The sequence below is a fragment of the Jaculus jaculus genome, chromosome 3 (assembly GCF_020740685.1).
Source record: "Jaculus jaculus isolate mJacJac1 chromosome 3, mJacJac1.mat.Y.cur, whole genome shotgun sequence".
Taxonomy (NCBI): Eukaryota; Metazoa; Chordata; class Mammalia; order Rodentia; family Dipodidae; genus Jaculus; species Jaculus jaculus.
In genome coordinates, this window is record NC_059104.1 from 149,068,514 (window position 1) to 149,094,158 (window position 25,645).

A 25,645-nucleotide genomic window follows, 5' to 3' on the forward strand; every position below is an offset into this window, starting at 1 on the left:
CAGAAGTCCCACCCGATACTGGGGAAAAGACTTTGGGTTGCTAGTACCATTACCTACCCCTCCAAGACGCCCACCCTTTGAATACCAATATCCAAAGATAAGCCTCATGCTACAACATTGAACCTGCTGACCCATCCCCCAGCTAGACTCACAGCCTAAGACAACGTAAATATTTCATGAAGAGTTGCTGTACTATAAACTCTTTAGAAACCAGCAAGGGGAAATTGTTCAGTACAGATACATTCCACATAGACTGTGGGGGGTTTTTTGTTTGTTTTTTTGATTTTTGGAGGTCTCGCTCTATAGCCCAGGCTGACCTGGAATTCACTATGGAATCTCAGGGTGGCCTTGAACTCAAGACAATCCTCCTACCTCTGCCTCCCAAGTGCTGGGACTAAAGGCATGCACCACCACGCCTGGCTTCTCACTTTTTGATATAGGGTATAATATAACCCTAGGCTGGCCTTGAACTCTAATCCTCTTAGCTTCCACCTTCTAAGTGTTGAATCTCTATCTGGCTTTATGTAACCATACTTTGAATTCCTAATGTTTCTCATGCCTCCACCTCCTGGGTGATGAGATCACTACCTTGTGCTACCCATGCCTAATTTTTAAAAAATTGGTGTTCCCTCGCTTCCCCCAGTGCTGGGGATCAATCCTAGAGCCTTCTGAATACTGGGCTAAGGAATCTGCCACTGAGCTACGTCCTCAACTTATTAAATTTTATTTAGCTAGTTTATTTGAAAGTAGAGAGAGAGAGAGGAGATGGGCAGAGAGAGAATGGGTGCGCCAAGGCCTCAGTCACATGCGCCACCTTTTGTATCTGTCTTACGTGGGTCCTGGGGAATCAAACCTGGATCCCGTGACTTTGCAGGCTTTAGCCATCTCTCCAGCCCTTGTTTTTGTTTTTGAAACAAGGTCTCACTGGGTAGCCCAGGCTGGCCTTGAACTTATTGGTTGCTCCAATAGAGAAAGGGCTTGCCAGGGCCTATTACCGCTGCCAATGGACTCCAGACACATGCACCACTTTGTGCATCTGGTTTTATATGGGTACTGGGAAGCCAACCCACGCCGACAGGTTTTGCAAGTAAGTGCTTTTAACCAATGGCCCAGTCCCAAATATTTTCAATCTGAGGTTAGTTGAATCTATGATTACAAAACTTCAGTATACAGAGGGCTATGTTATTAAATACAGGTTACCCAATGCTTTACCAGGATGTTTTTTAACACTTAAAATTTGAAATGGGGGCTGGAGAGATGGCTTAGCGGTTAATCGCTTGCCTGTGAAGCCTAAGGACCCCGGTTCGAGGCTCGGTTCCCCAGGTCCCACCTTAGCCAGATACACAAGGGGGCGCACGCGTCTGGAGTTCGTTTGCAGAGGCTGGAAGCCCTGGCGCGCCCATTCTCTCTCTCTCCCTCTATCTGTCTTTCTCTCTGTGTCTGTCGCTCTCAAATAAATAAATTAAAAAAAAAAATTTGAAATGGGCCGGACGTGGTGGTGCATGCCTTTAATCCCAGCACATGAGAGGCAGAGGTAGGAGGATCGCCATGAGTCTGAGGCCACCCTGAGATTACATAGTTAATTCCAGGTCAACCTGAGCTACAGTGAGAACTTACCACAATAAAATTAAAAAAAAAAAGTTGAAATGTGGGCTGGAGGAAGGGCTTAGCAGTTAAGGCATTTGCCTGCAAAGTCAAAGGACCCAGATTTGATTCCCCAAGGACCCATGTTAGCCAGATGCACAAGGTCAGCCTGGGCTAGGAAAAAAAAAATTCCAAAGGCCAGGCATTGTGGCACATGCCTCACCTCAATGCTTGAGATACAAAGGCAGGGAGATCAGGAGTTCAAGGCTAGCCTTGGCTACCTGAGATCTTGTCTTAAAACCAAACAAGTAAAATAAATAATATGAAGCATAGCTCAGTGATAGAGTGCTTGCTTAGCATGGATTCAATCAATCACCAGTACCGCAAATAGGTATTTAATATATATGTTAAATATCCAGGCTATTAGGATAGTGATAATCCCTAATTGGAAAGAGGCTAAGAAGCATTCCAAGTGACTGATCCACAGGCTTTGCCCTGAGAGTTCCAGCAACTCTGTAGAATGTACAAGGCCCACAGGCTGCCTGGGTCCCCTCTCCCCCAAGGTGACCCTAGCCTATCCCTGGTAGATCCTGCCAGCTCTATGTGAGCCTCTGCCTCGGGGACCCAGGTACCTCTCTCCCCTCAGGGACAAACACAGCAGACCGTTTTGTGAAGAGTTTTTTAGTAGCTAAATATGGCACCATGTGTTCTGAGGGCAGTATAAATTACAGTATGCAAAACACACTGACTGGCTGAGGTAAAGCACACTGCTCCTGCCTCACATCATGAGGGGAAGCACACCCATACTTTTAAAAATATCTCTTATAAAAAAGAAAAAAATTAAAAAGAATCCCCTAGAAAGGCCTCCAGAGAGGGGCTGTGAGGCTCACCCTCCTCTGTGTCAGGAGCACCCGCTGCCCTTGGCTCCGGCCAGTCCACGCCACAGCTGGGCAGCGTCCACCCCTACTGCTTGTGCAAGGCTCTGTCCAGGTTGCTCTTGATGGTGTCCAGGAAGTCGGTAGTGTTCAGGAAGTGTTCATTCAGCTTCACACTGCAGAGAGAACACCAGGGGCATCATGGAGCGGCTCAGGCCTCGGAAGCCATCAGCTGAGTCCTTCCCAGGAATAAGCACTGGCAAGGTTTCCTGTAGCCTATTGCCAAAAGGGCCACAGTGGGTTCAGCGGGAACTTGGGAGAATTGTGGCTGGCAGGTGACAAGCCACTAGGCACAAGCTCTCCTGAGGGAAACAGATGGTTCACAAAAGCACTGAAGAGACTTTACTCAGTAGCCAGCCAGTGCTAACCAACTTGGGCCTGGCCTAAGGCTTTTCCTAGGGTGTTCCTCAGGGCTATGGATTAGTCCTGCCCCAGCCACACTGGGCAGCTACACTGACTCATGAGAGTGACTCTAAATGGGGTCCCTGCCTTCCACCTGCTCCGAGGTCTCCGGCCAGCCCTGCCCTGTACCCCCAGGCCACACACTTGCTGAGGCCATGAATACAGCCGGCCAGATCCTTTGTCATGGCTCCACTCTCCACAGTCTCCACGCACACCTTCTCCAGAGTCTGGGAGAACCTGCAGGGGACAGAGCTGAGTGAGAACCCAGACATGAAATGCAGGACCCAGAGCCCTGGTCCGCCTGTCCCCGCACTCACCTGATGAGGTCCTGGTTCCCATCCAGTTTGCCCCGGTGCTCCAGACCCCGGGTCCAGGCAAAGATGCTGGCGATTGGGTTGGTGCTGGTGGGCCGGCCCTGGTGACAGGGGCCAAAGGGGGTCAACAGCCAAGTCGCGCACACAGCTGCCCACCCCTAGGTAGATGGCCAGGCTCATCCCCCCTCCCCGAGTCTTCAAGGCCGGCACCCTTGCTTCACACTCACCTTCTGGTGTTCCCGGTAATGGCGGGTCACTGTCCCGTGGGCAGCCTCAGCCTCGATGGTCTTCCCATCCGGGCACACCAGCACAGAGGTCATCAGGCCAAGGGAGCCGAAGCCTGAGGACAGGCAGACCTCGGCTTAGGCCACCTCGCCTGTGGCTGGAGCTCATCTCGGCTCGTTCCCATCCCCACAGGGGCTGAGAGGACAGCAGAGCCTTCACAGGCAGCTATCATCAGAGCCCCAGCATGCCTCTGTGTCTCCGCTTTTCCCCACCCAGAACCTGGGGCTCTCGGGACCTAAGCTCCCCTCCCAGTGTTGTGTCCCAGAAGCCACTTCAAACTGAATGTAAGTTACTGCCGGCTCTCCGTGGTCACTCTCCCTGCTGCTTTAAGAGCACGTTCAAGCTTTGTGATTTCTTTCCAAATTTCCCCCAAAACCTCCCAAGCACCAAAAGGAGGAGGAGGCCCAAAGAATAAAAAGTGTGTAGGAAAAGGATTTTTGAGACAGGGTCTTACTCTAGCCCAGCCTGACCTATAATTTACTCAGGGAGTCTCAGGGTAGCCTTGAACTCATGGCAATCCTCCTACCTCTGCCTCCCAAGTGCTGGGATTAAAGGCATGCGCCACCACGCCTGGCTTGTCTCAATTTTTTTGTTTGCTTTTTGAGACATTCAGTCTTATGTAAAAGCCCATGCTGGTCTTGAATTTGTTATGAACTGCTGCCTTGAACTCAAAATCCTGCCCAGCCAGAATTGTTGCTGTGGTGGATCCCTTTGCCATTTTCTTTTTGCTGTTGTTAATTGGTCTGCATACACAGGTGTGTGTGCGTGCATGCCAGGGTCTCTTGCTACTGCAAATGAATGAATGCCTGACTGGCTTTTTGGAGGGGGCTAGGAAATTGAACCCAGGCCAGCAGGCTTTGCATGCAAGCTCCTTTAACTGCTGAGCCATCTCCCCAGTGCCCTTTTGCCATTTTCATCTGTTTCTTCATGTTCCCCCATCCTTACATACATAACATTGATTTTCATGCCTCTCGCCTCTTGTTTGTTCTGAAGACTGAATCCAGGGTCTCAACTCCTACCTGCTAAGCACATGCTCTACCACGCCTTTTCCCCCTTCCCCTCTAAATGGGAATGGTTTCTGTGAGAAGACAAACTCTTCAAAATAAAGCCAAAGGTTTATTACTTATTCCTTCATTCATTTTGGAGACAAGGACTCCAGTAGCCCCAGCTGGCCTACAAGGACGTAGCCAAGGATGACCTTTAATCCCTGATCTTCCTGCAATCACCTCTTGACTGCTGGGTGACCATCACACACTGTGTGTGCTGGGAACTGAACCCAGGGCTTAGTGCAGGCTGAGAAATCACTCTACCCAGTGATCTATATTCCCAGCCTGAAGCCAAAGGTTTCTACAAGGCCTCAGCCTTTGCATTGCAGCCTGTCCTGGGCTTCCCTTTCCGCCTATCAGGAGCTGTATTGGGCTCCACCTCATGTTACCTTCTTGCTTTCCCCCTGTATCTGGCTTATGGCCTGCTCCCATTGCCTTCTCTGCTCTGGGTCCCACTGGGCTAGCTCTCCCAGCTCTTCTCTCATGGCCTGACCTAGGCTCCTGTGCCATCTACTTGATGGCCCTAGAGCTTGGACACCACCATCTCTCTGATTTCCTCCTATACCCTTGAGAAAGCACTCCTGACGTCCAGTCCTGCATGATCCCATGTCCTGCTGGTTACCAGTTACATGGCCTGAACAGACAGGAACACCTCAGGGCTTAACAACCTCACCTCTTGGGTCTTGATTTCCTGTTTTGTATTGTTATTTTTATTTTATTTTTGAGTGAGAGACAAAGAGAAAGAGAGAAAAAGAGAATGGGCATGCCAGGACCTTTCAGTCACTGTGAATAAACTTCAGACACGTGCGCTCCCTTGTGGCACATGTGTGACATTGCATGTTGGTGTCACTGTGGGTCTGGCTACGTGAGACCTGGAGATTCGAACATGCATTCTTAGGGTTCACAAGCAAACTCCTTAACTGGAAAGCCATCTCTCCAGCCTGATTTCTTGTTTTTTTTTTTTGTTGTTGTTGTGAAATAGGGTCTCACAATGTAGACCCAGGCTGGCCTCAAATTCACAGCAATCTACCTGCCTCTGTCTCTCCAATGCTGGGATCACAGGCATTAGACACTACACCTGGCATCCTGTACTCTTTTATTTATTTATTTATTTATTTTGGTTTTTCGAGATAGGGCCTCACTCTAGCTCAGGATGACCTGGAATTCACTGTATTCTCAGGCTGGCCTTGAACTCACAGTGATCCTCCTACCTCTGTCTCGCAAGTGTTGGGATTAAAGGTGTGTACCACCACACCTGGTTCCTGTACTCTTTTCTCAGTAAGGGAAGCCTTAGTCTGTGGACATCACGCGCTCAGGAGTCCCAGAGCTCCTGCCCCTCTGCTGACTACAGGAGAGCCTGCAATGAGTCTTGCCTACCCTAGAGAGAAGTTTTCTACCCACAAGGTCTTTAAAAAAAAAAATCCCTCCAGCTGGGCATGGTGGCGCACGCCTTTAATCCCAGCACTAGGGAGACAGAGGTAGGAGGATCGCTATGAGTTCAAGGCCACCCTGAGACTCCATAGTGAATTCCAGGTCAGCCCGGGCAAGAGTGAGATCCTACCTCGAAAATAAAAATAAAAAAATCCCTCCAGCCCCAGAAGACCAACAGTCCCTCCCCTGGGGAGCAGGTCCTCGCAGCCTACCTTGAGCCAGGATGTCAGACTGCACGTCTCCATCGTAGTTCTTGCAGGCCCACACAAAGCCGCCCGAGGACTTAAGCACCTGGGCCACCATGTCGTCAATGAGCCGGTGCTCGTACCAGATCTTATTCTTGTCGAAGTCAGTCTTATAGTGCCTGGGAGCAAAACGGCCTGTTTCGAGGAAAGGTCAGGAGGCTGGCAGGTCAGGGACCCTTCCCTAAGCATCACCTAAGCCAAACACTGGGATGGCAACCTCCCCATGTGGGGTGGGGGCAGCCAGGGGTGGTGGGAGTCTGTGGCACTCTCAAGAGGCAGCAGAGGACATTACTTGTTAAAGATCTCCTGGAAAATGTCCTTGAACCGCCCGTCATAGGCCTTCAGAATCGTGTTCTTGGTGCTCATATACAGCGGCCACTTTTTCTGGATAGCATACTGGAAACAGCTGTGCGCGAAACCCGAGATGGACTGCAGGGAGAGAGAGGGGACGGGCATGGACCTCTGGCCTGGGGACTTCCAGCTTTCCAGTGCTCAGGGACAAGCCTAGATTTCCAATCACAGTGTCCCCACCTTATACAAGAGTGCTTCACTCCAGGCATCATGAAGTGAACATCTGTTGTAGCTGACCCTTCCTCCTTCTGAACTTCTGGGAGTAAGCAGTACTTTGGAAAGCTATCCCCCTGATCTGTCCCCCAATTCCTGAGCCATGTGACCGGGGTGAAGCAAAACCCTCCTGTTCACCACCTACTGTCCAGATTGACCATGTGTCCACCACAGCCTTTCCTTCCTGGGTGGTCATATGATCCATGCCTAGCACCCTGGCTGGAGGTTCATACAAGGAGGTACTCTTTTTCTGGCAAGGGAGCCACCCCTGCCCCTTGCTGGTCTGAGAATGGAGTGGACAGAGAAGCAAGGAAAGCGAGAAGACAGAGACAGGCCCAGGAGGAGGACGCTCGGGGCCTCACCTCATCCGTGTTGTACATTCCCATGCCCACGCCACCGGCAGGAAAGTTGTACACCTCCCATTCCTTGGTCTCACTGCCATCCTTTGGTGTAAAGATCATCTTGAACGTGCCAGCCCGGTCTACCACGAAGTCTGTGCACTTGTACTGCAAAGAGAGAGATGGCTCAGGTCAGAGGCTCCCCCAAGAGGGGCCCAGGTCCACAGGGTCACCCCCAGCCTGGCTTACCTGGTCGCCATGGGCATGCCTGCCAATAGTGATAGGCTTGTTCCAGCCGGGTACAAGGCGGGGGATATTTTTGCAGATGATGGGCTCCCGGAAGACGGTCCCCCCAAGGATGTTCCGAATGGTTCCGTTAGGGCTCTTCCACATCTTCTTCAGCTTGAACTCTGTGAGGAGAGTGATGAAGTGGGGTCTCCACAGCCCCACCTTCAAGCCAGAATAAACTCTAAACACCAGCACAGCCAGACAAGGGGCCCAAATGTCATTCTGGGAGAGACAGAAGAATCTATAGAGTGTAAATACATGGCCTTTGGAATCCAGCAATTCTCACCACGAGACTTATACCTTAAATGCCTTTAATCCAAGATGTGAAGTGATATTACTGATAAAATCTCTAGCATGCGGGCTGGAGGGATGGCTTAGCGGTTAAGGCATTTGCCTACAAAGCCAAAGGACCCAGATTCGATCCCCAGGACCCACGTTAGCCAAATGCACAAGGGGGTGCACGCGTCTGGAGTTCGTTTACAGTGGCTGGAGGCCCTGGCGTGCCCTTTCTCTCGCGACCCCCTTCTCTGTCAAATAAATAAACAAAAATAAAATTAAAAAAAAATCTCTAACACGCTCAGTTGTCATGAGGATCAAATGAGCTGTGTGTAAAGTATATGAACCAGTGCCTGGCCTGTGGCAAGCACACTCTGCCATCTTTATCAGGTCCCGCGTGAAGGCAGCTCAGTTGAGGAAAAAGGCTGCCTTCTTTCTCCAGAAGCATGGTGCAGCTCCAATCCTGCTCAAGGCACTAAGATTGTGACCTTCCACTTCCTTGTCCATAAAAGAGGGGTCCATAACTCCTAAGAGTTGTAGGCTGAAGATGTAGTTCTGTAGTAGGGCACTTCCCCAGTATGCATAAGACTTTGAGTTTGATCCTCAGCACTGCAAAAATGACTCTAATAACAACAGTTATTAGTATCATAATTAATAAATCCCAGGAAAATCAAGAAGAGGTCAGGACTAAAACTAACTCCGTACCCTATGGTGAGGTCTAAACTCCAAAAGCAGGAAGTGGGCTGGAGAGTTTGCAGGTGAATCTTGGGGGTTTTTTCGTGTCTTTTTTTCTCTTTATTTCTTTTTAAATTTTTTATTTATTTGCAAGCAGATAGAAAGAAAAAAAAATAAAGAGCCAAGGCCTCTAGCCACTGCAAATGAACTCCAGAAGCATGTGCCACTTTGTGCATCTGGGGAATCAAACCTGGGTCATTAGGCTTCACAGGCAAGTGCTTTAACCGCTTAATCGCTGAGCCATCTCTCCATCTCTAGCCTTTTTTTGGTTTTTCGAGGTAGGGTCTCACTCTAGCTCAGGCTGACCTGGAATTCACTCTGTAGTCTCAGGATGGCCTCAAACTCATGGCGATCCCTCTACCTCTGCCTCCTGAGTGCTGGGATTAAAGGCGTGCGCCACCACGCCCGACTTCCTTTCTCTTTCTTTTTCCTTCTTCCACTGCTGGGGATTGAACCTAGGAACTTGTGCATGCTAGGCAAGTGCTCCACCACTGAGCGATATCTGTCATATACATCTTAAGATGTTCTCCGAATGCTTCCTCACAGCTTCATTATAGTGCAGGAATTAGGGACATGCCTTATTTTTATTATCTATTTTTATTTTTTCACTGCATGGTTTGTCTCCTCAGCCATCGTCCACAGGTTCCGAGAAGTCGCAGGAATATGCAGGTGCAAACTCACGGCCCAGCTTCCCCTCCCGTGTTGTAGAAAGGGACCGTACACCATGGGGCAGAGCCCTGCACTCCCCTATGCCACCTGCACAGAGCCCGGGAAGAGTGACCTCCCTGGATATCCACATCGGAAGCTAGGCTTGTTTCAATTGTCCAAACCTAGGCCCCTTCCCTACACACTGGCGCAATTTCATAGGACCCTCAAGAGCAGTTCAGAACCAAGGATCTGCAGCCATTCCGAGCCTGGCAGGGGACCCTCTCAGATATCTATGCATGCCCTCCAGGATGGGTAGGGACAGCTCTGCAATGTCCCAAGAGGGCCCTCATGGTAACCCTCCAGAGGCCCCTGCATGACCTTTGTCTACCAGTCTGCAGAATGGGTCAGGAGGTCAGAGAGACAGGCTGCCCATCATCACTGTGGCAAGCACTGGTACCCTCCGTTTCCCTGTGACTGGTGATGCCTACCATTGGCACAAACCACACCGTGCAGCAGAAATGCCCCTGCTGGATGCTAGGAGACATGGAGGCTAGCCTTGACTCGGCCTCATCTGACCAGGAGCTTAAGATCAGCCTTAACCACGCCGCTGCCAGCTGACCCACCGTGACCTATCTCCCAGCAAGACTGCGTTCACCTTTCAGTCTCCACCACCACACCCGGGACCCAAGTGAAGTTGACTTCAGGGACATTCAGCTCCAAAAGTTCCAATCTCCTAGTCCCACAGCAAGTGACCTGGCTAACTGACCCCACCTGAGTGTGACAGCTTGTGACTCTTCCCAGCCCATCTCTCCACACACTCCTACCTTCCACACGGGCCTCATCGGGGGTTATGGTGGCACACTTGACAGCCACATTGTACTTCTGGGTGGCCAGCGCAGAGTCAATGGTGACCTGGTCATTGGTCTGGTCACGGTTCGGGAGCCCAAGGTCAAAGTACTTGAGCTGGACATCCACATGGGGCAGGATGAGCTAGGGAACAGGGTCCAGGCAAAGTGTCAGGCCAGATGGCTTAGAGGCAGGACTCTAGGGGCATGAGAAATCTGTGGGCTGTGGCAGGGATGAGGGAGTCGGAAAGATGGTTTAGCAGTTAAGACGCTTGCCTGCGAAGCCAAAGAACACAGGTTCGATGCCCCAGGACCCATGCAAGCCAGCAATGCACAAGGTGGCACATGCGTCTAGAGTTTGCAGAAGCTGGAGGTCCTGGTGTGCCCATTTTCTCTCTATCTGCCTCTTTCTCTCACACTCTCTCTCTTAAATAAATAAATAAATAAACAAACAAACAAATGGAAGTGCTGCAGAGATGGCTTAGTAGTTAAGGCATTTGCCTGTGAAGCCAAAGAATCCAGGTTCGATTCCCCAGGACCCACATAAGCCAGATACACAAGGGGCACATGTGTCTGGAGTTCATTTGCAGTGGCTACAGGTCCTGGCATGCCTATTCTCTGTCTCCCTTCTCTCCCTCTCTCTGTTGCAAATTTTAAAAAAATTTAATTAAAAAAATGGAAGAGAAAAAAAGATAAGGATGAAGGCAAGCTAGCGGGCAGGGCACAGGTGAGAGCTGGGGCTAGCCGTTCCTCAGAAAATCAGGTTGTAGGACTGGAGAGATGGCTTAGCGGTTAAGCGCTTGCCTGTGAAGCCTAAGGACCCCAGTTCGAGGCTCGGTTCCCCAGGTCCCACGTTAGCCAGATGCACAAGGGGGCGCACGCGTCTGGAGTTCGTTTGCAGAGGCTGGAAGCCCTGGCGCGCCCATTCTCTCTCTCTCCCTCTATCTGTCTTTCTCTCTGTGTCTGTCGCTCTCAAATAAATAAATAAAAATTTAAAAAAAAAAAAGAAAACCAGGTTGTAGCCTCTCAGCAGGAAAAGTCCCAGGTGTGGGGCATTTGCCTGCCTATGGCCCATCCACTCAGCCAAACTCCAAGTTCAGCTAAATTTCCCTATACAGTGGGACCCACATCCCACCCCACCCATCCTGCAAGTACTGAGACCTTCAAACCCAGGAGTGTTGTCTTCAGCCAGGTGTGGCAGCATACACCCGCAATCCCAATATTCATGAGACTGAGGCAGGAGGACGCCACTTTAAGGCCAGCTTGGTTTACAAAATTTAGACTCCCAGCCAGATATGGTAGTTCACTGCTATAATGCCAGCGCCTGTGAGTTTGAGACCAACCCGTGAGTTCCAGGCCAGCCTAGTCTACAAAACAAAAATAAGCCGGGCGTGGTGGCACACGCCTTTAATCCCAGCACTGGGGAGGCAGAGGTAGGAGAAGCACCATGAGTTCAAGACCACCCTGAGACTACACAGTGAACTCCAGATCAGCCTGCACCAGAATGAAACCCTCCCTCAAAAAAAAAAAAAAAAAAAAAGAGAGAGAGACTTGAGTGGAGGAGGGGATATGATGGAGAGTGGAGTTTCAAAGGGGAAAATGAGGGGAGGGAGAGAATTACCATGGGATATTTTTTACAATTATAGAAGTTGTCAATAGGGCTGGAAAGATGGTTTTGCAGTTAAGACATCTGCCTGCAAAGCTAAAGGATCCTGGTTTGGATTCTCCAGGACCCACAGAAGCCAGATGCACAAGGGGCCAAATGCATCTGGAGTTCATTTGCAGTGGCTGGAGGCCCTGGCGTGCCCATTCTCTCTCTTTCTCTCTCAAATAAATAAAATATATTTTTTAAATTTGTCAATAAAAAAGAAATAAAATTTTAAAAAATCAAAACAATGAATAAATACGCCCACAAAAGGTTTGAAAATCCAGGCTTCAGGACAGGGGCTGCCTTGATAACTAACAACTGTTAATGTTTCCCAACAGGGAGGGGGGTAGGTAGAAGGTGAAAAAACAGACTATCTACCACGTGACCAAGGCACTCCTGGGAATGTGAGACCTCCTGAGCCTGGCCACCTGCCTGCGGGCCACCCACTTGGGAAGGGGCAGTACCTTCTCCTTGATGAACTGCCAGATGATGCGGGTCATTTCGTCGCCATCCATCTCCACCACCGGCTTCGCCACCTTGATCCTCTTGTCAGCATCTAGAACAGGGCACGTGGCACATCACACCCCCGTAAGGGCAGTAGAGGAGCCCCTCCTCTTCCAGACAAGCTCATCCTTCAGCGAAGGGGCCGTAGACGGCTTTCGCTCTAGCAGCTAAGCATCTACTCCATTCCTGCCATGGAGGACAGCCACAGAATGAATAAGCCCTTCTTGCTCTGCTTAGGGGGCTGGAGTCAGATCCTTTCCCCCTGGAAGCTGAAGGCAGAGAGGCCAGCAGAGAACCAAAGCCAGCTGGGGCTGCTCTGCCCAGCACCAAATCAGGGAAACATTGTCCAGGACTCCACCTCAGGATTGGCCAAATCCCCTTCTCCAGGACTCAGTTTTTGCCAGGCATGGTGGCGCACACCTTCAACTCCAGCACATGGAATACAGAGGTAGGAAGATCACTGTGAATTTGAGGCCAGCCTGGCACTACAGTAAGATCCAGGTCAGCCTGGGCTACAGTGAGACCCAGCCTTGAGGGGACAAAAAAAAAAAAAAAAAAAGACTCAGTTTTGGTTTTTTTGTTTTGTTTTGTTTTTTTGAGGTAGGGTCTCACTCAAGCCCAGGCTGACCTGACCTGGAATTCACTATGGAGTCTCAGGGTGGCCTCGAACTCACGGCATTCCTCCTACCTCTGCCTCCCGAGTGCTGGGATTAAAGGCGCGCACCACCATGCCCGGCTTCAAGACTCAGTTTTCCAAAGTTCTCCCTGTGATTCTGTGAGCTACCTTGTGTCCTTCCAACAAAATCTTCTCTAAGTTAGTCTGTCTGTTGACTAAAACCTCAGAGCCCCCTAGCAACTTCAAAATAGCAAAAGAGAAAGGAGAGGGCTGGGGAGATGGCTCAGTGGTTAAAGGCGCTTGCTTACAAAACTGGCCTGGGTTCAATTCAATAGCACCATGTAAAGCCAGATGCACACGTGCTACAGCAACAGATCCTGGTCTACCTATGCATGCACACACATGTGAAAAGAGAATAAAGAGGCTGGGCGTGGTGGCACACGCCTTTAATCCCAGCACTCAGGAGGCAGAGGTAGGAGGACTGCCATGAGTTCAAGACTACCCTGAGGCTACATAGTGAATTCCAAGTGAGCCTGAGCTAGAGTGCGACCCTACCTTGGAAAGCCAAATAACAAAAAGAAGAAAGAGGGCTGGAGAGATGGCTTAGTGGTTAAGCGCTTGCCTGTGAAGCCTAAGGTTCGAGGCTCGGTTCCCCAGGTCCCACGTTAGCCAGATGCACAAGGGGACGCACGCGTCTGGAGTTCGTTTGCAGAGGCTGGAAGCCCTGGCACGCCCATTCTCTCTCTCTCCCTCTATCTGTCTTTCTCTCTGTGTCTGTCACTCTCAAATAAATAAATAAAAATAAAATAAAAAAGAAGAAAGAGAGAGAAAGGGGAGAGAAGAGGAAAATGAAACTTACAGGTAACAGGGAGAGCAATTAAACCCAGGAGTGATGAGGTCTTCCTAAAAGCAGACTTCCCAAAAGAGGCAGGGTCAGAGATGTGAGCCTAAGGTCACCACATAACCCAGGTGGGGTGGCACGCTTTAATCCCAGCAATAGAGAGGCAGAGGCAGGAAGACAATAAGTTCTAGGCTACATAACAAGCTCCAGTCCAGCCAGACTCAAAAAAAAAAAAAAAAGACAAGCACAGAGCTGGAGAGATGGCTTAGCAGTTAAGGTGCTTTCCTGAAAAGCCAAAGGATCCAGGTTTGGTTTCCCAGGACCCACGTAAACCAGATGCACAAAGGGGCACATGCGTCTGGAGTTCGTTTGTAGTGGCTAAAGGTCCTAGTGTGCCCAATCTCTTGCTCTCTATCTGCCTCTTTTTCTGTATCTCTCTCTCAAGTAAATTAAGAAAACAAAATTTTAGGGCTGGAAAGGTGGCTTAGTGGTTAAGCGCTTGCCTGTGAAGCCTAAGGACCCCGGTTAGAGGCTCGATTCCCCAGGACCCACATTAAGCCAGATGCACAAGGTGGTACATGCATCTGGAGTTGGTTTGCAGTGGCTGGAGGCCCTGGTGCGCCCATTCTCTCTCTCTCCCTCTCTCCCTCCCCCCTTTCTCTCTCTCCCTCTCTCCCTTCCTCTCTCCCTTCCCCCTCTCCCTCTCTCCCTCCTTCTCTCTCTCTCTCTCTCTCCCTCCCTCTCTCTCTCTCTGCCCTTTTCTCTGTTGCTCTCAAATAAATAAAGAAAAGAAAAATTTTAACTCTTTAAAAGAAAAACAAGCATACAGGGGCTAGAGAGGTGGCTTAACAGTTAAGGCACTTGCCTACAAAGCCAAAGGACCCAGGTTTGATTCCTCAGGACCCACATAAGCCAGATGCATAATGGGGCACGTGTGTATGGAGTTTGTTTGCGGTGGCTGGAGGCCTTGGCTTGCCCATTCTCTCCCTCTCTCTCTCTCTCTTTCTCTTTCTCCCTCTCTCTGTCTTTCTCTCAGATAAATAAATAAAACTAAACATTTTTTTAAAAAAACAGCCAGGCATGGTGGTGCATGCCTTTAATCCCAGCACTCAGGAGGCAGAGGTAGGAGGATCGCCATGAGCTCAAGGCCACCTTGAGATTGCATAGTGAATTCCAGGTCAGCCTCGGCTAGAGGAAGACCCTACCTCAAAAAAATATTAATTGATTAATTAATTAAAAACAAGCATGCAGGGCTGGGGAGATGACTTAATGATTAAGGCACTTGCTTGCAAAGCCAAAAGACCTAGGTTAGATTCCCCAGGACCCACGTAAGCCAGATGCACAAGATGGCACATGCATCCGGGTTTCATTTGCAGTGGCTGAGGGCCCTGGCGTGCCCATTCTCTCTCTCTCTCTCTCTCTCTCTCTCTCTAATAAATAAGTAAATAAATAAATTTTTTGTTTATTTTGTTTTTCAAGGTAGGGTTTTGTTCTAGCCCAGGCTGACCTGGAGTTTACTATGTAGTCTCAGGGTGGCTTTGAACTCAAGACAATCCTCCCACCTCTGCCTCCCGAGTGCTGGGATTAAAGGCATGTGCCACCACGCCCAGGAAAAAGTAAATATTAAAAAAAAAAAAAAACAAGCATACAAAACATCTGGGGATTACAGTAAAAAAAAAAAAACCAATTAATAAATAGACAAAGTTTTGAATAAACATTTCTCTAAAGATGATTGTATGGTTTGAATCTAAAATGTCACTACAGGCTCATGTTTTGACACTTGGTCCCCAGATGATGGCACTGTTTTTGGAAGTTGAGGATGGCAGACATGAGCTAGCTGCTATTAGAAAAGGGTCTCTAGCAAGGCGGCGCATGCCTTTGATCCTAGCACTCGGGAGGCAGAGGTGGCAGGATCACCATAAGTTTGAGGCCACCCTGAGACTGCATAGTTAATTCCAGGTCAGCCTGGACCAGAGTGAGACTCTACCTCAAAAGAACAAAAAAAAAAGAAAGAAAGAAAAAGATCTCTGAAACCAGGCATGGTGGCGTATGCCTTTAATCCCAGCACACAGGTGCCCCAACACCCCTACAGACTGACATTCTCCATTGTTGATGGGCACGTGTGGTGGTTTGATTCAGGTGTCCCTCATAAACTTAGGTATTCTGAATGCTAGTCTCCCCAGCTGAAGGCAATTGGAAATTAAAGCCTCCAGGAGGCAGTGTGTTACTGGGTGTGGGCTTATGGGTGTTATAGCCAGTTTCCCCATGTCAGTGTTTGGCACTCTCTCCCATTGCTATGGTCCACTTTATGTTGGCCAGGGGGTGATGTACCCCCTCTGCTCATGCCATCGTTTCCTCTGCCATTATGGAGATTCTCCTCAAGTCTATAAGCCAAAATAAGTCTTTTTTCCCACAAGCTGTTCTTGGTTGGGTGATTTCTATCAGCAATGCGAACCTGACTGCAACAGTGAAGAGAGTGACGTTGCTTCTAGACACCTGTGTGGCTTTGGCCTTTTGGAGCTGATTTTCAAGAGGAATGTGGAAGGATTTGAAACCTTGGCCTAAGAGACGCCTTGCAGTGCTGTAAGTACAGCTTGATTGATGGACTATTCTGGTCAAACTCAGACATGAATGCAATAAGAACCAAGGACTGTGAAGTTTGGCTTATGAGGGTGAGAAAGAGCTTTGTTTGTTTTGGGCCAGAAACAGATTGCTTTTGTGCCCCTGTCCTGAGAATCTGGGCAGGGTCGCACTGCATAGAATAGGCTGATGGAAGCAGAGGGATATGGCACAGAAATGAAATCTTTGGGCTGAAACTTCTTCCCGTTCAGCTGCAATTGTATGAGAGATTACAACCTTTGAGATAAGGCCAGCTGACCTGCACTGGGGCAACAGGAAGAATGAAGACTCTTTTGAAGGGGCCTGAGTTCTTCAAAGTCTTCTTTATCCCCCCCTGGATTAACAAATTGGTACCCCATCCAGTATTGTGGAGTTTGAGAAATGCAGGAAAGAGAGGGTCGTTGAATTTGCAACATGGTCTTCTGTTTTGGAAATGGCCATGGGCAATGTGAAGCAGGCCTGCATGGAGACCCGATAGAGTCATGAGGATGAGCCGTGGGTTGCAGGGGAGACCCAGCGGAACTGCCAGGACCAAGAGATGGTCGCTAAGGAAAGCAGCTGGCGCTGAATGAAGTTTTCTAGAACCGTGAGTAGCCCAGCTGGAGGGGAAGAATTGGAACTCCAGAGACTTGTTGCTGGTTAGAATTATTGGACTTGGAGACTTACCACTGACTAGAATTGTTGGACTTGGAGCTACAGAGTTTGATGTTTGCCTTGTTTAAATCTTGTATTGGTTAAATATTTCTTTGCTAAACCCAATGCCATCTTTTACAATGTGATTGTTTATTCTGTGCCATTATGGGTTTGGGGGGATTTTTTTGGGGGGGGTATTACGGCTCAGTTAAAAAACCTTGGATTATGGGGATGTTTGAACATCACTAGGGTTGGTAAAAACTATGGGGACTTTTAAAGTTGGACTGAATGCATTGTACTTTATATCATGTATGGATATCAGTTTATGGGGGCCAGGGGCAGAATGTGGTGGTTTGATTCAGGTGTCCCCCATAAACCTGTATTCTGAATGCTAGGTTCCCAGCTGATGGAGATTTGGGAATTAAGGCAGTGTATTGTTGAGGGTGGGCTTCTGGGTGTTGTAGCCATTTTGCCCTTGCCAGTGTTTGGCACACTCTCCTGTTCCTGTTGTCCACCATTGGCCAGGGGGTGATGTCCACCCTCTGTTCATGCCATCGTTTTTCCCTGCCATCATGAAGCATCCCCTCAAGTCTGTAAGACAAAATAAACCTTTTTCTTTTTTTCCTCCACAAGCTGCTCTTGGTTGGGTGATTTCTGCTAGCAATGCAAACCTGGCTATAATAGCAGGTAAAATGGCATGGCATCTGTGGAGAACATTAGAGGGTGGTTATGGTTTGAATCTGAGATTCTCCGCAGGCTCATATTTTAAGTGTTGGGTCCCCAGCTTGGGGCACTATTTGGAAGGCTGATGAGCCTTCAGGAGGTGAAGCCTGGCTGTCAGAAGTAATTCACTAGAGATGGGTCTTAAAAGGTTACAGCTGGGAAATGGATATGTTAGGCCATCACATCGACCTCTAACTATGTTTATGCTGATGTTAGTGTTGCGCTCACTTTTGGTCAGAGAAACTTCTTTTTGCAGATGATGGTTACTACTGGGGAGACTCAAAACTCATCAGAGTGCTGAGAAATGACAGCTGTGAGCTCAGCACTAAGACAGTCCTCTCCACCACACCCTTCAAGGCTCAGGGAACATTGAAGAAGTGGTAGAAAGAATATAAGTGTCGAGGGATGGGAAGAAGTGCTCTGGAATGCTGTATTCCAGGTACGAAAACCACACTGCAGTCATGACCCCACAGTAGGTGTCCTTACATGCACAAGGAGTGAACAATGACATCAAAACAGAAGAGAGGGCTGGAGAGATGGCTCAGTGGTTAAGGTGCTTACCTTCAAAGCCTAACAACCCAGGTTTGATTCCTCAGTTCCCACTTAAAAGTCAGATGCATTGAGTAGGGCTGGAGAGATGGCTTAGAGGTTAAGGTGCATGCCTGTGAAGCATAAGGACCCAGGTTCAATTCTCCAGGTCCCAGGTAAGCCAGATGCACATGGTAGCACAGGCATCTGGAGTTCATTTGCAGTGGCTGGAGGCCCTGGCGCACCCATTCTCTAATTTAAAAAAAAAAAAGTTTTTTAGGGCTGGGAAAATGGCTTAGTGATTAAGGCATTTGCCTGGAAAGCCTAAGGACCCTGGTTCGATTCCCCAGGACCCATGTAAGCCAGCTATACAAGAGGGCACATGCATCTGGGGTTCGTTTGCAGTGGCTGGAGACCCTGATGCACCCATTCTCTTTCTCTCTTCTTCTTCCTTTGTCTCTCTCTCTCAAATAAGTAAATTATATTTTTAAAAAGTTTTTTAATTTATAGGCAGAGTGTGTATGGGACAACCAGAGCCTCTTGCCACTGCAAATGCACTCGAGATACATGCACCAATTTGTGCATCTGGCTTTACATGGGTGCTGGGGAATCAAACCTGAGCTGTCAGGCTTTGCAAGCACATATCATCTTCTACTTCTTTTTTTAGGTTTTTTTTCAAGATAGGGCTTCACTCTAGCACAGGCTGCCCTGGAACTCTGTAGCTCTAGGCTGGCCTCAAATTGACAGCAATGCTCCTACCTCAGCCTCCCAAGTGCTGGGATTAAAAAAGTATACCACCACTCCTGGCAAGAAAAAATATTAAAAAAAAAAAAAAAAAACATTATGGGGTTGGAGAGATGGCTTAGCAGTTAAGTGCTTGCCTGTGAAGCCTAAGGACCCTGGTTCGAGTCTTGATTTCCTAGTACCCACGTAAACCAGATGCACAAGGTGACACATGCATCTGGAGTTCGTTTGCAGTGGCTGGAGGCCCTGGTGCACCCATTCTCTCTCTATCTCACCCTCCTCAGCTATAAGAGACCATGTCTAGATAAAATGCCTCTAATACTAATAATACTAAGGAAGCTGAGGCCAGGCTGAGCTACATAGTGAATTCTAGACCAGCTCAGTATGATACTTTTTCTTTAAAAAAAAAAAAAAAAAAACAGAGCCAGGCATGGTGATTCATGCCTTTAATCTCAACACTTGGGAGTCAGATAGGAGGATCGTCATGAGTTCAAGGCCACCTGAAGACTCATAGTAAATTCCAGGTCAGCCTGAGCTAGAGTGAGACCTTACCTCAAAAAACCAAAAACTCAAGCAAATAAAAAAAAATAGAGCTGGGGGTACCTACCTATAATCACATCCTGGGCTAAAGTGAGCCCCTGCTTCACCACAGCAACAAAACAAACAAGGAAGGAAGGAAAGGAGGGAGGGAGAGGAAGGAAGAAATTGTTCAATACTTTTATGTGGTAAATGTTTGTAAATCATATTTTATTTGTGAAAACATGAAAAATTTATACCTAATTTTTTAAATTGATTACAGAGTTCCAGGGCAGCCTGGGCTAGAGTGTAGCCCTGTCTTGAGAAAAAACTAAAAAAAAGAAGATGATACATGCTTGCAATTTTTAAATTGTTAAATTAAAGTAAGTGTCAAATTTAGCCGGGTGTGGTGGCGCATGCCTTTAATCCCAGCACTCGGAAGCAGAGGTAGGAGGATCACCATGAGTTCAATGCCACCCTGAGACTACATAGTAAATTCCAGGTCAGCCTGGACTAAAACAAGACCCTACCTCAAAAAAAAAAAAAAAAAAACTTCAACGGGCTCTTAGAACTGCCCAACACTCAAACTGCATTTATTACTTATAATTCTTTTTTTTATTTTTTTGAAGTATGACCTCTAGCCCAGGCTGGCCTGAAACTCACTGTAGAACAGGCTGGCCAGGAACCTCAGCCTAACAAGTACTGGGATCAAAGGTGTGTGCCACCTTACCTGCTTGTCACTTATCTCTTAGGGAAAAAAAAAATGATTGCAATGATTTTCAATTCTTATTAAATATTCACTTTTCTAGGAGAAAAAAAAAAAAAAAGAAATAGCAAAAGACCCAGCAATTGCACTTCTGCCCACTGATCCAAAAGAACGGAGGGCTGAGGGTGCCGCTCAACAGTACAGTGTTTGCCTAGCAAAGCCCTGGGTTCCATCCCAGCACTGCCAAAACAAAACCAAAATATAGAACTGAATTGAGAGCTGAAGGGCCAGGGAGATGGCTCAGTGGTTAAAGGCATTTGTTTGATTTAAAAGCTGAAATTGAGCCAGGCATGGTGACACACCCCTTTAATCCCAGCACTTGGGAGGCAGAGGTGGGAGGATCACCGTGAGCTCAAGGCCAACCTGAGACTACATATGAACTCCAAGTCAGCCTAGGCTAGAGTGAGACCCTATCTCAAAAAAAAAAAAAAAAAAAAAAAATACAGGACTGGTAAGATGGTTCAGCAGTTAAAGCACCTGCCTGCAAAGCCTAAAAACTCTGGTTCATTTCCCCAATACCCACATAAAGCCAGATCCACAAAGTGGCACATGTGTGTCTGGAGGTCATTTGCAGAGGCTGGAAGCCCTGGCACACCCATTCTCTCTGTCTCTCTTCTCTCGCTGCTTGCAAATAAACAAAAAGAAGAAGAAAGAGAAAAGAAAGCCAAGAATCTTATCTGCATTGTTCACAAGAACCAAAAGATAGAAGTGACCCTAGTGTCTAGCAAGGACTGCATGAGCCAACCAATGAATAAAATGTCTCTAGGGCTGGAGAGACGTCCTAGCAGTGAAGGCACTTGCCTGCAAAGCCAAATGACCCAGGTTTGATTCCCGAGGACCCATATAGCCAGATGCACAAGGTGGCATGTGTGTCCGGAGTTTGTTTGCAATGTCTGGAGAACATGGCACACCCATTCTCTCTCTCACTATCTGCCTCTCTCCCTCCCAATAAATAAATTTTTTAAAAGTTAAAAAAGGCCGGGCATGGAGACACATGCCTTTAATCCCAGCACTCGGGAGGCAGAGGTAGGATCACCATGAGTTTGAGGCCACCCTGAGACTACATAAGTGAATTCCAGGTCAGCCTGAACTAGAGTGAAACCCTACATCAAAAAACCAAACTAAATAAGAAGTTAAAAAATGTGACCTAGGGGCTGGAGAGATGGCTTAGCGGTTAAGCGCTTGCCTGTGAAGCCTAAGGACCCCGGTTCGAGGCTCGGTTCCCCAGGTCCCACGTTAGCCAGATGCACAAGGGGGCGCACGCGTCTGGAGTTCGTTTGCAGAGGCTGGAAGCCCTGGCGCGCCCATTCTCTCTCTCTCCCTCTATCTGTCTTTCTCTCTGTGTCTGTCGCTCTCAAATCAATAAATAAAAAATTTAAAAAAAAAAAATGTGACCTAGGGCTGGAGAGATGGCTTAGCAGTTAAGGTGCATGTCTGCAATGCCTAAGGACCCATGTTTGACTCTCCAGATCCCACATAAGCTAGACACACAAAGCTGAGGCAAGTGCGAGGTCGTACATGCCCACTAGGTGGCACAAACATCTGGAGCTCAATTACAGTGGCTGAGGCCTGGTGTGCCAATTTTCTCTCTCTCCAAAAAAGAAAAAACAAATGTGGTCTACTTATATGGCAGACTATTTATTCAGACTTGGAATAAAAATGAAAGGAAATCCTGTTACATGCCAGGAAACATCATGTGATGTGACATAAGCCAGTCACAAAGACAAATACTGTATAATTCTGCTTGTATAAGGCACCAGAGGAGCCGAATGCACAAAGACAAAGTAGAAGGGTGGCTGCCAGGGGCTGCGGTGGAAGAGGTGGAGAGTTCCTATTTCTTGGACAGAGTTCCAGTTTTGTAAGACGCAGAGGTTCTGGAGATGCTAGGTGCTGACAGCTACACAGGTGACCGTGACCGGTACATGTCCTCCCCACAGGAACCATCTGGTGCACTCATGATCCCACAGGGGTTACAATTAGCCATACTGCCACTGAGGAGGGCCATCGGGGAAATGACAGGGGGACAATAGAGATAACCTGATGGGAGCCATTTCTAGTATAGTATATATTAAAGTTCCCAGTAAAAATCATTTATTTGAATGACAGGGCGAGAGAATGGACGCAGCAGAGCCTCTAGCCACTGCAAATGAACTCTAGACACATGTGTTACATGGCACATCTGGCTTTATACAGGTACTGGGGAATTGAACCTCAGTCATTAAGCTCTGCAGGAAAGTGCCCTAATTGCTGAGTGATTTCTCCAGCCCCCAAAATTATTAAGGAATATTTTTATTTTCAGACAGAGGGAAAGAATGAGCATGACAAGGCCTCCAGTTGAATACATGCACATGCCATTTTGGGCATCTGGCTTAACATGGGTACTGGGGAATCGAACCTGAGTTGTTAGGTTTTCCAGGCAAGCACCTTAACTGCTGAGCAATCTCTACAGCCCCTCAAAATTATTATTTTTGGGGGAGGGTTTGAGGTATGGTTGTGCTCTCGCCCAGGCTGACCTGGAATTCACTATGTAGTCTCAGGCCAGCCTCGAACTCACTGCGATCCTCCTACCTCTGCCTCCCAAGTGCTGGGATTAAAGGTGTGCACCACCACGCCTGGCCAAAAAATCATTATTATTATCATTGTTATTGGTTTTTCGAAGAAGAATCTTGCTCTTACTCTGGCTGACCTGGAATTCACTCGGTATTCTCAGGGTGGCCTTGAACTCACAGCGATCCTTCTATCTCTGCCTCCTGAGTGCTAGGATTAAAGGCATGTGCCTCCACGCCTGGCCAAAAAATGTATTTATTTATTTATTTATTTATTTTTGGTTTTTTGAGGTAGGGTCTCACTCTGGTCCAGGCTGACCTGGAATTAACCCTGTCATCTCAGGGTGGCCTTGAACTCATGGCAATCCTCCTACCTCTGCCTCCCAAGTGCTGGGATTAAAGGCGTGTGCCACCACACCCGGCTCAAAAATTTATTTTTTTAAGTCAGCATATATAATATTGTGTTACAGTTTTTAAACATACTTTAGGCCAGCTCATCATCCTACCCCAAAGAGTCAGAAGATTTTACATAAAAACTTAGACTATAGCCTGTGTAAAAGAATGAAGCCTGGCGTGGTGGCGCACGCCTTTAATCCCAGCATTTGGGAGGCAGAGAAAGGAGGACTGCTTTGAGTACGAGGCCAATTTAAGACTACACAATGAATTCCAGGGCAGCCTGAGCTAAAGTGAGACCCTACCTCGAAACCTCCCCATTGCCCACCCCCCACAAAAAAAAGAATGAGTTGCATCCAATCCAGTGAGCAGACTTAAGGAAAAAATAGCTAGTTTTGGCTCATGCCTGCCGCACAACTCCAGGTCATGGGATTTTGGGACACTTTTCAGGAGTTCAGCCTATATACTCCCCACACTCTAGAGGAGACAAGGGGCGATGAGCAACCTGAAAGGTGCCTCCCTGAAAACTTCCAAAGCGACAGCCAACACAATCTCTATGTGACATGCTGCACAAACCCTGTCCGCTGGCCAAGAGGATGTCACAAGAGGCTGGTCAGCCGACTATGCTCCTGTTTGGGGTTCCTACCAACCAACCTTCAGCAAGCATTCCAAAACTCAGCTTCTGCGATCTACATGTCTGCTGCTTGGCTCCAAGCCAGAGCTCCCTCCCCACACAGCGGGCCCCACACTGGAACTGCCTTCTCCACATTCCTTCAGGGCTGCAGGTCCCAGCAAGGAGCAGAGTGTAGGGACAGCCCCCACTTCTCCAGAGAAGACTCCACACTCCATATTAGTCAAGAGCCAGAGACTCTAGACTCCCTTGAGTGCCATCATTCACAATGACTCCCTTGCTCTCATACCTGGCATCTCTACAACCAGCAAATCCTATTGGCTCTCCCTTCACAGGGCATCCAGAATCCAGCCTCTTTTCACCACCACCCCGGTCCAAGCCATGATCATCTTTTACCAGAGCATGACATCACCTCCAGCAAGGTCCCTGAAGCCAGGGTGCTCCTGTTAAAATGGAAGCCAGAAGGAATAGCTCCATAGTACAGGGCTCACCAACTATCTACAAGGTCCTGAGTTCCATTCCCAGTAGTGCAGAAAAAGGAAATCAGGGCTGGAGAGATGGCTCAATGATAAAGGCACTTGCTACAAAGCCCAGCAACCCAGGTTCAATTCCCCATTACCCATGTAAAGCCAGAAGCACAAAGTGGCACAGGCATCTGGAGTTCGTTTGCAGTGGCTAGAGGCCCTGTATGTCCATTCTCTGTCTCTCCCTGTCTCAGCTTGCAAATAAACAAACACTTTTTTTTTTTTAAAGAAAAAATAGGGCTGGAGAGAGGGCTTAATAGTTAAGGCACTTGCCTGAAAAGCCTAGGGACCCAGGTTCAATTCCCCAATACCCGCATAAGCCAGATGCACATGGTGGTGCATGCGTCCGGAGTTTATCTGCAGTAGCTGGAGGCCCTGTCATATCCATTCTCTTTCTATCTGCCGCTCTCTCAAGTAAATAAAAATATTTTTAAAAAGCAAATCAGGAGGCTGGACAGATGGCTTAGCAGTTAAGGTGCTTGTCTGCAAAGCCTAGGAACCCATGTTCAAATCTCCAGGTCCCACGTAATCCAGACATACAGTCCTGCAAGTGTGCAAGGTCACACCTGTGCACAAGGGGGCACACGTGTCTGGAGTTCATTTGCAGCAGCTGAAGGCTCAGGCCACCCATTCCCTCACTCTCTCTCTAATAAATAATATAAAAAAGTAAATCAGAATCCAGGCATGGTGGCACATGCCTTTAATCCCAGCACTTGGGAGGCAGAGATAGGAAGATCACCATGAGTTCAAGGCCACCCTGAGACTACCTAGTAAATTCCAGGTCAGCCTGGGCCAAAGTGAGACCCTTCCTCAAAAAAAAGGTAAACCAGATTATGACACACCCTTCAAAATCTTGCAAAGCTTTCTTTTTTTAATTCAAAATAACGACCAAAGTTTGCCAGGCATGGTGGCACATATCTTTAATCCTGTAAATTTTGCACCTAAATTCAAGGCCAACCTGAGACTACAGGGTGAGTTCTAGATCAGCCAGAGCTAGAAGGAAACCCTGCTTAGACCCCCCCCCCCAAAAAAAAGTGGTGGCACATGTCTTTAATCCCAGGACTTGGGAAGCAGGGGTAGAAGGATTGGATCGCCAGAGTTTGAGGCCATCCTGAGACTACATCGTGAATTCCAGGTCAGCCTAGGCTAGAGCGAGACCCTACCTCGAAAAACCAAATAATAATAATAATATAATGTGATAAAATAATAATAGACAACGTCTAAAAAATGGCATACAATGCCGGGCATGGTAGCACATGCCTTTAATCCCAGCACTCGGGAGGCAGAGGTAGGAGAACCGCCATGAGTTCGAGCCAGCCTGAGACCACATAGTGAATTCCAGGTCAGCCTGAGCTACAGTGAGACCCTGTGGGGGGGGGGTGCGGGGTGGCGGGAAATGGCCTATAAACTGGGGGTGTGGCTCAAGGATACAGCATGTACCTTCTATGTTGTGCAAGGCCTGTGTTTGGTCCCCAGG

At 48.2% G+C, this 25,645-nt stretch overlaps 1 protein-coding gene and 1 non-coding gene across 2 annotated transcripts in view; both read right to left on the reverse strand.

The window, feature by feature from the left end:
- Positions 1-2,249: 2,249 nt before the first annotated feature.
- The window catches only part of Idh2 (isocitrate dehydrogenase (NADP(+)) 2), a 28,426-nt gene continuing 5,030 nt past the window's right edge, over positions 2,250-25,645 (reverse strand). Inside the window, exons 2-11 of the mRNA XM_004658189.2 lie at positions 12,049-12,140; positions 9,916-10,081; positions 7,394-7,554; positions 7,169-7,312; positions 6,535-6,671; positions 6,210-6,361; positions 3,463-3,575; positions 3,239-3,336; positions 3,066-3,158; positions 2,250-2,635 (exon numbers count right to left, since the gene is read on the reverse strand). Coding sequence (XP_004658246.2) covers positions 2,548-2,635; positions 3,066-3,158; positions 3,239-3,336; positions 3,463-3,575; positions 6,210-6,361; positions 6,535-6,671; positions 7,169-7,312; positions 7,394-7,554; positions 9,916-10,081; positions 12,049-12,140 — 1,244 coding nt within the window. The 3' untranslated portion in view covers positions 2,250-2,547. The remainder of the gene's footprint in view (positions 2,636-3,065; positions 3,159-3,238; positions 3,337-3,462; positions 3,576-6,209; positions 6,362-6,534; positions 6,672-7,168; positions 7,313-7,393; positions 7,555-9,915; positions 10,082-12,048; positions 12,141-25,645) is intronic.
- LOC123459760 lies at positions 9,043-9,245 on the reverse strand. Its single transcript, XR_006636499.1, has one exon. It is a non-coding gene; the product is annotated as a small nucleolar RNA SNORA73 family (small nucleolar RNA).